This window comes from Ovis canadensis, chromosome 4 (assembly GCF_042477335.2).
Source record: "Ovis canadensis isolate MfBH-ARS-UI-01 breed Bighorn chromosome 4, ARS-UI_OviCan_v2, whole genome shotgun sequence".
Taxonomy (NCBI): Eukaryota; Metazoa; Chordata; class Mammalia; order Artiodactyla; family Bovidae; genus Ovis; species Ovis canadensis.
Genome location: NC_091248.1, coordinates 118,592,151 through 118,604,970, shown reverse-complemented (window position 1 = coordinate 118,604,970; position 12,820 = coordinate 118,592,151). Strand labels below are relative to the sequence as shown.

The 12,820-nt window shown below is 47.9% G+C and overlaps 1 protein-coding gene across 2 annotated transcripts; it reads right to left on the bottom strand.

Annotated features, from left to right (window-relative positions):
• Positions 1–253: 253 nt before the first annotated feature.
• RAB19 (RAB19, member RAS oncogene family) lies at positions 254–12,673 on the bottom strand. 2 transcript variants are annotated; one of them, XM_069588554.1, is made up of 4 exons: positions 12,491–12,673; positions 9,882–10,094; positions 7,547–7,730; positions 254–1,888 (listed from the first exon to the last, which is right to left on the bottom strand). In XM_069588554.1, the coding sequence occupies exons 2-4, from the start codon at positions 10,080–10,082 to the stop codon at positions 1,620–1,622; spliced, it is 654 nt and encodes a 217-aa protein (XP_069444655.1). In that variant the 5' UTR covers positions 10,083–10,094; positions 12,491–12,673; the 3' UTR covers positions 254–1,619. The 2 variants fall into 2 exon arrangements, with proteins under 2 accessions (XP_069444655.1, XP_069444656.1); XM_069588555.1 differs by lacking the exon at positions 12,491–12,673 and having other exon boundaries at positions 9,882–11,569.
• Between the last annotated feature and the right edge of the window lie 147 nt (positions 12,674–12,820).

The window sequence follows — 12,820 nt, the reverse complement described above, 5'->3', positions numbered from 1 at the left end:
AAGATTTAGTGTGGGGAGAATCACCTGGCAAGCTTGGTGAAGTGTGGGTTTCTGAAAAGATTCTGATTCCGTGGGTCAGCCTTGGGTGTCAGGAATCAGAGATAAACAGCCCCTGGCCACTCTCAAAGGTGTGGTTGGGGAACCCCACACTTAGAGAAGTGTTGCCCTATTATACAGTCCGATGGCTAGATGGTGTGAGCTGCACATGTCATTTAAGATTTCTAGTTGTCACATTAGAAAAAGAAGAAACAGCTGAAATGTTAATACATATTTTATTTAACCTAGAAAATCTAAACTATCATTTTAACATATAATTAATATAAAATTTATTAGGAAGATGGTTTACATTTTTTTTATACTATCTTCAAAATCTGGTATATGGGGTGAGAAGTAGGAGAGAGGTTCAAGAGGGAGGGGACATATACCTATGGCCGATTTATGTTGATGTAAGGCAGAAACCAACACAATATTGTAAAGCAATTATCCTCCAATTAAAAATAAATTAACTAGAAATTTAGAAAAATCTGGTATATATTTTACATTCAGCTCATCTCAAATTCAAATTCACCACATTTTAAGTGTTTAGTCATCATACGTGGCTAGTAGCTGTTTGTTTAGAGCTAGTCTAAGCCTATGGATAGCGATGATGCTAAGGCTTGAAATGCCTGGGAACCCTCACCTGCATGCTGGGTGAGCCCCCATAGACATTTCCCCTTTTCGAGCTAGTTTTGTGGCTGGACCAGCCCTTGTAGTTCTTATTAGGATTGCAAGACACCCTCAGCAACAACCCTTGGGGAGCTCTGAAAAAATGAGGTTTATGACTTACAGGTTCCACAGGGTACATGGCTTGCCCCAGCCACAGAGTGAGGTTAGTATTGGTTTGATACATGTCTTTGAGACAATTTAATTTCAATTCAGAACTAATTTTTGATCCCGTAGATAACTGGGTGTTTTAGAAAGAAATCACATGCATCTCCCACATCCTAGGAGTCTGGTCTAATCAGCCCAACTAGGATAAAGTGAAATCCAATTCTCTGTCCATCACATGGCTCCTGACCATTTGGCAAGACAGTATTTATGGTCTCCAGCTCAAAAGCTTTGCTCCCCAAACTAAGACTTGAAGTGTGAATGTCAGGAAGCAAAAGTTAACAACATCTGGTCATCATGGCAGGCTTTTTCTCCATCCTCCTATGCCCACACTGTTTTAAACCACTCTAGAATGTTCCAAACATCCTCTCGATAATCCTCTCTTCTTCTTTCCTTCACTGCTCACTTCTCCAAACAAGGGGCAAAGTTCAGTAGAAAATAGCTGGAGGGTTGGGGAGACAGAAAAGGGAAAGATGCACAAAAAGGGAAAAAAAGAACAAATCTTGTCCTGCCACCCCTGGGCCTCGCGTCCTAGGAAAAAGTCAAGAGAAACAGGGGTGTCCTCTGTTGTCAGAATCAGTGTTCCCTCCTCTGGTGTGAACTGAGGCAAAAGGGCGCCCCCCTGACCCCCACCCCAGGCAGGAAGGAGTAGAACCAGAGGCAAGTCCGTTTGCTCCGCAGACTCGAGGCCAGCAGCTGCCCTTGGTTTCAGAGGTGGCCTCTGCTGGGTGCGACCTTCCTGAGGAACCTACTCAGCAGGTGCACTGATTCTTCTCCCTTGGAGCTGGGGCCATAAGGACAGGAGTGGACTCCAGCGGGAGGCTGCCCGGGGCGCCGCCCCCGTGCAAGGGCAGGCTGTGGCGGGCCATCAGCTCCCTGGCCATCAGCACGAAGACCTCGTCGATATTCTTGGACTCCTTGGCAGATGTTTCCAGAACAGCTAGGAGACCGTATTTCTCAGCCAGGATGCAGGCATCCTCAAAGAGAACATGGCGTTTTTCCCACAGGTCACACTTGTTCCCTGGGAGTGAGAGAGAAGCAGATATTCCAGGGAGTAACTTACTCTGGTTTTTTAAAAGGTGGAATTTAAAAAGAACATTTTAGTTTAGCAGATGCCAAAGAAAGATAGGAGACAGAACATCCACCTAACCTAGGAAAGGAAGAAAGTGAAAGTCAAGTCGCTCAAAGTGAAAGTGAAGTCGTTCAGTCGTGTCCCACTCTTTGTGACCCCATGGACTGTGGCCTACCAGGTTCCTCCGTCCATGGGATTTTCCAGGCAAGAGTACTGAAAGGGGTTGCCATTTCCTTCAGGATCTTCCTGACCCAGGAATCGAAAACCCGATCACCCGCGTTTCGGGCCGGCGCTTTACACTCTGACCCACCAGTGCTCCTAAACCCTTACACTGAGGGAGTAAGAACAGTCAAGAAGTTAGAGAAACAGAGCAGATGCGAAGGAGAAAAAGATGAGAAGCAGCGGTCTTCAGGGGGAGAGCAGGGCGTCTTATGAATGGTGTTCAGGAATTCGCGATGAGGTAGTACGCCGAGCGTTTTAAACGGCGACAGAGGAGCTGGCCTCCCTGTGAACGGCTGGAGCTGAAGGAACACGACAGCTAACGCGCACAACCGTCTCTTTGACTTTTGTACAGTGGTGACGTGGCCTCGAGGGGCTGGGGTAAACTTTTGGGAGAGAAAGACTCCTTTGTGTGAAGAACCGTGGAGATGGAATGGAAACTGTGGTGGAAGGGCAGGGACAACTCTGTGAGGGAATGACACCTCTGACTATCCCAGATTAAGGCGAGGAGGCCACTGACAGAAAACAACAGCAAGACCCCTCGCGTCAGCCCTCGGGGTTGGATGCGTCACAAACCGGAACACCGGGGACACTTTCAGATCTCTGGGGGCGTTTCTGGCACCAGTGAAGAAGTGAGGGCAGAAACGGTTGTTACAACAGACACACGAGGGAGTAAATGACCAAGAAACAGTTGTGAGATTCCCGGAAATCCCCCCACGTCTTGGCATCTGTTCGCCTCCTCTGCCCCACCTGTTTCTGCAGAGGAGGGAGGAGGGGTGAAGGGCGGGACCATGGGGGCGGGACCATGGGGGCGGGGCAGGAGGGTGGGGCCTAAGGGGCGGGGCCAGCAAGGGAGCCGAGGGAGGTGCAGAAGGGGACTGGCCCAGGCAGAGTGGCTTTGCAGGGCAGGTTCGAGGTTCTTCTGCTCCAAGATATCCCGGGAAGCCTGCGAATTTAAAGGATCCAGCCCACCTTCTTGGGGAAACCTCCAGTGAGATTAGAACTGCGCTGTTCCCCTCGGTGAGATGCATGGGATTCGCACCTAAGCTTCCTTCCCTGGGAGCTGCCATTGGTGGGGTTTCCTCCCCTGCCTGCTCAGCTCTGTCACTGGGCGGGGGCGGGGTGGGGGGAGCGCCTCGGAGCCTCTCATTCAGCAGGGCAGGACAGTTTCCCTGCGTTGAGGTCTCAGCACTGTGCTAAGTGCTTTATGTGTTCCTTTATTTAATCCTTTCAATTCAACCATACCTTTGAAGCAGGTGCTAGCTTTCTAGATGAGGAAGTCAAAATTCAGAGAAAGGGATGAACCCAAGTTCAGACAGGCAGGACAGAGAGGGAGATTTGAACCCAAATCTGTTTGACTGCAAAGTTCAGGCGCTAGAGTGGATGAGACACTGCTTCAGCCAGAGCTTCAGGGCGCCCTGGGTGACTGTTAGCCTGACCAACTGCTGGAAAGTGTTTGGAAAGGAACTGACCCCATGGAAGCTCTGGTTCAAACCCTGCCTCACCTGTCAGTAAGTACCTTGACCCAGTTACTTAGCACCATATTCAATCTCCAGAGCCTCGTTTTCCTGAGGATGGTGGTCTCTGCTTCTTCAGATGGTTGTGAGGGTTAAATGAAGGGACTTAGTGGATTCAGAGTGGAGTTTAGTAAATGTCACCTGTCATTACCTCTTCCTATCAACCCTCCTGGTTCTCACACCTCAGGAGCATCTATCATGAAAGGTGTCAGAAACCTTGCCCAGTGTCCTCCCTGGTGCTTTGAAGAAGTGGTTATTGAGGAAGAAATCTAGGCCTTTTGGAGGGGGGGGGGGGGAAGGATCAGTGTTAATTTGTGTAAACACAGAAGAAGTGCCTTTAGAAGTGTCCAGTAGATCAGAAGTCAAATCAAAAAAGTTTCTCGTCCCAAAGGGGACCTTTGGTTGAGAAGTAAAAAGAAGAGACACTCTTCCCCAAAGAGACAAGTGGTCCTCTGTGTGGAGGCCACCTGGCCTCACTAATCTCTCTTTCCTGGTTTCAGGCATGTGGGGAAAGACACCATCCATCTGAAAAAAGGAGGGGACTAAATTTGAGGCATGTTTTCTTTGGCTGGCTGTGGATTGGGGGCTTTTGATCTGATGCAGCAGGAAGGGATAAGCCCTGTTGAGGCTCTTGGAATGACTTCGATTAAGTTACAAGAAGCAGAATTAGTTACAAAGCAGCATTCTCCTCAAGGCTGTGCTTACAACAGGGGCTAGTTGTTGTTCTGTCAGTCAGTCGTGTCAGACTCTCTGCGACCCCATGGACCACAGCACGCCAGGCTCCCCTGTCCTTCACTATCTCCCAGAGTTTACTCAAACTCACATCCATTGAGTCGATGCCATCCAACCATCTCATCCTCTGTCATCCCCTTCTCCTCCTGCCCTCAATCTTTCCCAGCATCAGGGTCTTTTCAAATGAGTCAGCTCTTCATATCAGGTGGCCAAGGCTAGACTATGACTTAAAGCAGCAAAGACAGGGGAGGAGTGGTTCTAGAATAACAAGTCCTCTCTGGAGTCTGGATGATAATAATAAATGGACTGAGTGTGCCAATGATGTGTCCCATCAGCAGAGGTTCCCCCTGCCCAGAGGCTGGCCAGCAACCTGGGGCCAGAAGGAATGGGACAATGGGGTTTCCTTTCTGAGGAATGTGAGCTAGAGGGTATGAGAAAATGAGGGATTTTGTGACAGGAGCAGGCTGGGGATGATGCCTGGAGGAATCCAAGAGGGAGGGCTCAGGGTGAGAGAGAGTGGCCAGCCCATACCACCCCACATGTAAGAAGCAGCTCTGAGAGAGGAGATAGATGCACAACAGTGGAGGAGGCTTCCCAGGTGGCTCAGTGGTAAAGAATCCCCCTGCCAAGACATGGGTTCGATCCCTGGGTCGGGAAGATCCCTTGGAGTAGGAAATGGCAACCCGTTCCAGTATTCTTGCCTGAAGAATTCCATGGACAGAGGAGCCTGATGGCCTGCAGTCCATGGGGTTGCAGAGAGTCGGATGCAAGTGAGCACAGACAGTGGAGGAGCCTGGTTCATCGATCCCAGCCTGAGAGGAGGGTCCCCAGCTTCCTGCTTGTGGAGGCTGGCCTGGCTGCACTGTGGCTCCTCCTCTCGGTGAGTTTGGTTGCTGACTTTTCTTAGGTCCCAGGGACTTGTACCCTCACCATAAGCCCCCCCTCAGTTATTTAAAGAACACTGATGAGCTTGTTCCTCAAACATACTTCTAGAAGCAAATCCCACTCTTTATGACATACTTACTATGTGCCAGGCACTGTCAAGCAATGCATACACTTTTCCTCACTAAATCTTTACAACCCCAGTGAATATCGATCAAATGTTATAGATGAGGAAACTAAGGTTCAGAGGGTAACTTAGCATAGAGCTGCTGCTGCTGCTAAGCCGCTTCAGTCGTGTCCGACTTTGTGCGACCCCATAGACGGCAGCCCACCAGGTTCTGCTGTCCCTGGGATTCTCCAGGCAAGAACGCTGGAGTGGGTTGCCATTTCCTTCTCCAAGCACAGAGCTAGGATATGCTTATCAATGGGTAGCTCTTTCTTAGTCCCACAGCAGCTGTCTAGACCTGTGCTCTGCAGACTTTAATTTGCACAAGAATCTCTCTAGGATTGATTCATCCAGTAGATCTGGGGTGAGGCCTGAGATGGGGCATTTCTAACAAACCCCAAAGTGATGCGGATGCTGTGGATTTTTAGGGAAGTGGAAATACACTCTGTGATATCTTCATGATGAATACTTGTCATCATACACTTGTCTAAATCCATAGAAAGCACAACACCAAGAAGGATTCATAACTTAAACTATGGACTTTAGATGATTGTGATGTGTCCATGTGGGTCATTCTTTGTAACAAATGTACCACATTGTTAGGGGATGTTGATATGGGAGGGGCTGTGCATGTGTGGGGACTTCCCTGGTAGCTCAGCTGGTAAAGAATCCTCCTGCAATGCAGGAGGCCCCTGTTCAATTCCTGGGTCGAGAAGATCCCTTGGAGAAGGAATAGGCTACCCATTCATGGGGCTTCCCTGGTGGCTCTGAAGGTAAAGAATCTGCCTGCACTGCAGGAGACCTGGGTTCAATCCCTGGGTTGGGAAGATCCCCTGGAGGAGAGCATGGAAATCTTATTCTTACCTGGAGAATCCCCATGGACAGAGGAGCCTGGTGGACTACAGTCTATGGGGTCACAGAGAGTCAAGAGTCGGACATGACTGAGTGACTAGCACAGCACATGCATGTGTGGGTACAGGGGACATATGGGAAATCTCTGTATCTTCCTCTCAGTTTTGCTAAGAACTTTAAACTGTTCTGATAAAAATAAGTCTTAATGCAACAAACAAAAACCTGGTGATGATGATGTTGCTGGTCTGCAGGCCACACTTTGAGTAGCAAAAACTAAACCAGGTTGCCAAAATGAACCAGCCACCTGGCAGACAGTAGTGTCCTCAGGAGGGGTGATGCGCTGCTTGCAAAGCTAATACTGTAGGGAACTGACCGTATGTTGTACTCAGTCATGTCTGACTTGTTGCAACCCCATGGACTGTAGCCCACCAGGCTCCCCTGTCCTTGGGATTTCCCAGGGAAGAATACTGGAGTAGGTTGCCATTTCCTACACCAGGGGATCTTCTTGACTTAGGGATCGAACTCACATGTCTTGCATCTCCTGCATTGGTAGGCAGATTCTTCACCACTGTACCACCTGGGAAGTTTCCCATTTGTGAATGTACAATGGGACTGCACCTATTTCAAGCTGTGAGTTCACTTAGTGTAGTTGAAGTTGATGTTAATTTTGATGTTAACTTGTTATTAAGATTTGTTTAGGATCTTCACAGGTGTGAGAAGTCATTCAAGAGTGTTGTCAGTCATAGTCATCTGAGTGGCTCCCTTGGGGATTAAGAGCCATCTGAAGCTGTGAAACTCACACTACAGAGTATTGGCTGTGTAGTCTGCAAATGTGTGTGTTGAATCAGCCAGGGTGCACCTTCATCTATATGTCTCGCGTTTTTGCAATGAGAAACTCTAGGGTGGGGTCTTGGAGTGTGTATTCCTTTTTTTTTTAGGCCTCGCAGTGCAACATGTGGCATCTAGTTCGTTCCCCACCCAGGGATTCAATGAGTGCGCCCTGCATTGAGAGTGCAGAGTCAACCGCTGGACCACCAAGGAATCTGTATTCTTAACAAATTCACGCCACCCCCACTATCATGCTCAAGCGAACCTGATCGGAATTTCTGGCCCAGATGTTTTTTGAGGTCCTAGCCTCCACGTGTGCTTTTATGACTTCCTGTTCCACTGTCATTGTAAACCCAGAAAAAGCTGAGCGTGGGGCGTAAAGGAAAGAGAAATGCCTTGAAATCCACATACCAATCAGCATGATGACCAAGTTCGCTGCTCCGTATTTCTCTATCTCGTGAATCCAGTGAGGAACAGATTCGAACGTGGACCGCCGGGTGAGGTCGTAGGCAATGATGGCCGCGTGGGCACTGCGGTAGTAGCTCTGGGTGATGGTCCGGAAACGTTCCTGGCCGGCGGTGTCCCACACCTGCATCTGCAGAAGGTCGGGCAAGGGGGTCTGCATGAGGAATTCCCATGTCTGATGCTCACCTAAGTTGTTTCCTGGGTCTCACTTCTAGAAATCCAGACTCACGAGGTCTGGGGTGGGGCCCAAGAGTCTGCTTTTTTCAGAGGCTCCCCAGTGTCATCTGGATATGCTTTCCGGTTGGGAGTCATCACCTAAGGGACCCTCCAGCCTGAGAGGTGGATCCAGGGTCCTAGGATGTGGTGTTCTTTGCCTTTCCAGCACACTCATCTCCTTGTCTAGATTATGGGGTTTATTTTTTGACCCTGGTAAAGGTGAGGGCATTGGCTAAACTGCTTTGATTTTGAAGGACCACTCAGTCAACCATGTTTAGAAGTGTGCCCATAATTATTGTTTAGTTGTGTGCAACTCTGTGACCCCATGGACTGTAGCCCGACAGCTCCTCTGTCTATGGGATTTCCCAGGCAAGAATACTGGAGTGGATTGCCATTGCCTCCTCTAGAGAATCTTCCTGACCCAAGGATCAAACCCAAGTTTCTTGCATCTCCTACACTGGCAGGCAGATTCTTTACCACTGAGCCACCAGGGAAGCCCTTGTCCTCATAATACTACCTTCCAAATTAACAACCCAGGCAGTGGCACCAAATTATATTCCCTCCAATAGTGTTTGAGGGTACTTATTTTTTCTTTTAGCTTTAAAAAATTTTTTTAAATTTCATTTATTGATTTATCTTTGGCCATGTTGGGTCTTTACTGCTGTGCGGGTTTCCTTTAGTTGTGACGAGTGGAGGCTGCTCTCTAGTTGCCATGTGCGGGTCTCTCCTTGAGGTGGCTCCTCTTGTTCTGAAGCACGGGCTCTAGGGCACTTGGGCTTCAGTGGTTGTGGCTGCCTGGCTCTAGAGCGCAGGCTCAGTAACTATGGCACACAGGCTTTGTTGCTCTGGGGCATATGGGATCCTCCGGGACCAGGGGTCGAACCCATGTCTCCTGCATTGGCACGCAGATTCTTTTTGCCACCAGGGGAGCCCTGGTACCTGTTTTTTTCATACTGTCACATTATTTATCAAGTTTATGTTTTAAAGAAAGTTTTCAAAGATACACAAAACTAGAGAGAATGAAACATTGAACCCTCACATAACCAAATAATTATCAAGATTTTGCCACTCTTGCTTCATGGAGCCCTTGATTTATTTGAAATATTATTTTGAAGAGAATCCCAGACTTTGTGTCATTTCACGCCTACTCACATACTTCCTTAATAAATGGACATTGTCTTTCATAACCATAACACCATTATCACTGCTAATAAACTTTTCAATAACTCCTTAGTATGATCTAATATTCAGACCATATTAAGTTTTCCTAACTGGTTCCAAAATATCTTTCTACTATTGTGTTTAATAAGAATCCCAAGCAAAACCCATTTATTACATCATGACCAACACTTTTTGATCCTTTTTAATCAAATGGGTAAAAGGTATCTCACTGTTAATTTCATTGCTTTAATTATAAGTGACAGTGGGTACCTTTACTTCTTTGCATAAATGTATGAGCCAGTTTGCATAAAAATTATGACGTAGTAGTTTTGTCAAATCTGTGAATTGCCTACTTATTGTGTTTGGTTGTTGGTCTTTTCGTTGATGTTTATCAGAGCTCTGCTGCGTGGCATGCAGGATCCTAGTTCCATGACCAGGGGCTGAGCCCATGCCCCTCCAGTGGAAGCATGGAGTCCTAACCACTGGGCTGCCAGGGAATTCCCTCATCAGAGCTCTTTTCATGTCAAAAATTAGCCTTCTGTGAGTTCCATATTTGCAAATGTTTCTTTCCAGTCTGTCATTCAGCTTTTGACTTTGTTTATGGTATTTTTGAGTGTGTGGAAACTTGACCTTTATATGATTATACAGAAGAGTATAAATTTGACCTTTAGATATAAGAGTTAGATGGAGCAATATTTTCCTTTATGGCTTGTGGGTTCTTGTCTTAATTTTAAGCCTGATTTTCCCCTTCCTCAGTGAGAAAAATAAATACTCCCATGTGTTTCTTTTCCTGGTATTTTTATGATTTCATATTTTATATTTACATATTTTATTCCTCAGGCCTGTGTTTCTGGGTTAGGGTCTGTGGGTGAAAGAGGCGGTCCCACCCCTGTGCCCCTCTGACCTTCACTTTCTTGCCGTCAATCTCCAGGGCACGCACAGTGAAGTCCACCCCGATTGTGTTCTGCTGTGCCTCTGTGTAGACCCCGGACTTGAAATGCTGCACGACACACGTCTTGCCCACGTTGGAATCCCCGATGAGGATAATCTTGAACAAATAGTCAAAGTTCTCGTCCGCTGCCCTGGCTGAGCCGGAGAATTGCATGGCTCTTGCCACCTAGGATCAAAGAAGAAAAGGAGGAATTCAGCCTATCTTTAGTGAACAGCTACTGGCGGCCAGGAACTATTCTTGGCACTCAGGATTCAGGATGGCACAAGACAGAGGAAGGTCACTGCTTTCCTAGCACGGACATCCTTGTGGGAGGAGAAGAACATTAATTACTGGTCAGGTAAGAGGGAGCTGCCCCCACAAACCCCACCTGTCCTAGGTGAGTTGGTGCTACTTTAGGAGTGACCTTGGAATGAAGGGGTTCTACGGTCTGGGCCCACTCTCAGATGGTAGCATTGACTGGGACTTCCCTGGTGGTCCAGTGGTTAAGACTCTGCGCTTTCAGTGCTTCCAACTGCAGGGGGCGAGGGTTTGATCCCTGGTCTGGGAACTAAGATCCCACACACCCTGTGGCCTGGCTCAGCAGGTGTGTTTTACCTGCCATTTATCAGGTGGATTGACTGGTTCCTAAAGAAAATTGACTCAATATTCATTGGAAAGACCGATGCTGAAGCTGAAGCTCCAATACTTTGGCCACCTGATGTGAAGAGCCGACTCACTGGAAAAAACCCTGATGCTGGGAAAGATTGAGGGAAGGAGAAGAAGGGGGTAACAGAGGATGAGATGGCTGGATGGCATCATCCACTCGATGGACATGAGTTTGAGCAAACTCTGGGAGACAGTGAAGGACACTGCAGACCCATGCTGCAGTCACAGGGTCGCAAAGAGTTGGGCAGGACTGAGCAACTGAACAACATCAGTTGTGGAAGGTGGGCTCAGCCTGTCTCCATGTCACACGGGAGGAAGACAAACCACTGCAAGTCTGAATGTCCAGGCAACTAGCAACAAACACCAAGGACGCTTAACAGAGAAGTCAGTTTCAGAAAGGCTCTTCTTGTCTGGGAAATTATGATTTTGAGAATACCCAAAATGAAAACTGTGGGGAATTCCCTGGCGGTCCAGTGGTCAGGACTTTGCACTTTCACTGCCCAGGCCTTGGGTTCCATGCTTGTGCTGGGAACCAGAATCCCACAAGCTGTGCAGCATAGCCAAACAAAACAAAAGGAACAAACAAATGAAAAACCCGGTGGTTCGAATGTTTGTGCTGTATTCTGCCACAGGCTGGAAAAAAAGTTCCTTATGACAGTGTCTCTCTAACTGACTATCAGAATTACCTGGGAAGGTAATCAAATAATTAAATATACAGGGACCTCCCTGTGGCTCAGTGGTAGAGAATCTGCCTGCCAATGCAGGAGACACAGGTTTGATCCCTGGTCCTGGAGGATCCCACATACCTCGAGCAACTAAGCTCATGTGCCATAACTACTGAAGCCCGCGTGTCTGGAGCCTGTGCTCTGCAAGAAGAGAAGCCACCGCAGTGAAAACCCTGAGCACCGCAACTAGAGAATAGCCCCTGCTTACTGCAGCTGAAGAAGGCCTGCACACAGTAATGAAGATCCAGCACAGCCAAAAATAAATAAATAATAAAAGAGTTAAAATATATGTATATATATTCCGGAGCCCATCTCAGATCTGCTAAATAGATGTAAAAACATGCACACACTCCCAGGTGATTTTGATAAGCAGCCAGGTTTGGGAAGCATCAACCAGCACAGTCAACCACCTGAAACTTTATTCTTGCCCTCAGCATCTCTGCTTAAACATCCATCTACACTTCAACATCTCAGATCACAAGGAGCTCACTACCTCCTGACAAAAATCAATTTTGTGTGCACAGCTCTTACGTAGGGTTGAAATCTATGTCTTTGAGGTTTCTAACCGTGGACCCTCATGCTACGCCAGGATTCTTAGTCCACACGACAGCCCAGCAGACATTTGGAGCAGCAAGCAGGTCCCCTTGAAGCAGATATCCCAGACCCTTTGACTGTTCTTCAGTTGTGTTGCGTCTCCTCATCAAATGTCTCATAAAAATACATGAAAGCTTATCCTGTTTGATAACTAAATTTGATGTGCTACAAATTGTCCCTGTCTATGACACCCTTCTTCATTTCTCCGAGTTTTATTTTCTGGTCTTCTCAAAAGTCATAGAACATGACAAGTCTGTATCATCACACAAATTAAAATCTATACTTAAAAACTCTAAGCTTTAAATGAATGAAGGAGGTTCCCTGAAGCTACTGTGGCCGCATGATCCAGCAAAAAAGAGAAACAGCCAAACCACTTTTCCCCCCTCTGGCTTTTCAAATGAAGAAAGCCATTCTACTTCCGGTGTCTAACCACTGTCATGTGAGCTGAAATCTTACTTCTCCCCCGACCCCGGCCGCCTCTCCCAGTAAGTTCTCAGGCTTTCTGCAAAAGCCCCCTTCACACGCCCTGCAAGGAGAAAAGAGCCATGTCCACCCGCCGCAAAACCCTCCATCCTGCAGCCTCCACCTGTTGCTCACCAGTTGCTCACGCCTGCCAGCAGGTGTTTGCTCTTTCTCCTGGTTTTCCTTTTGGCCCTCCGTGCCCCTTCTTCCTCCTGCCTCGAGGTGTGGTGGGAACTGTAGTTCTGTCCCCAGGTGTCAGGTTTAGTGGCTCGAGAAACCGAAAGGAAAGTGTAAACCTTCCTTCCTCACCCCCTCCCCCGCCACCCGGAGGAGCTGCCACTGGGTACAAAGCGCGGGGTGAGGTCCTGGCCACACCCGCCACGCTAAGTCAACTTTCCTCTGAGCGTGGAGCATCCCATGTCATCCATCACAGCCCGAACGAAAAGGACTAGCCAGCTGTATCAG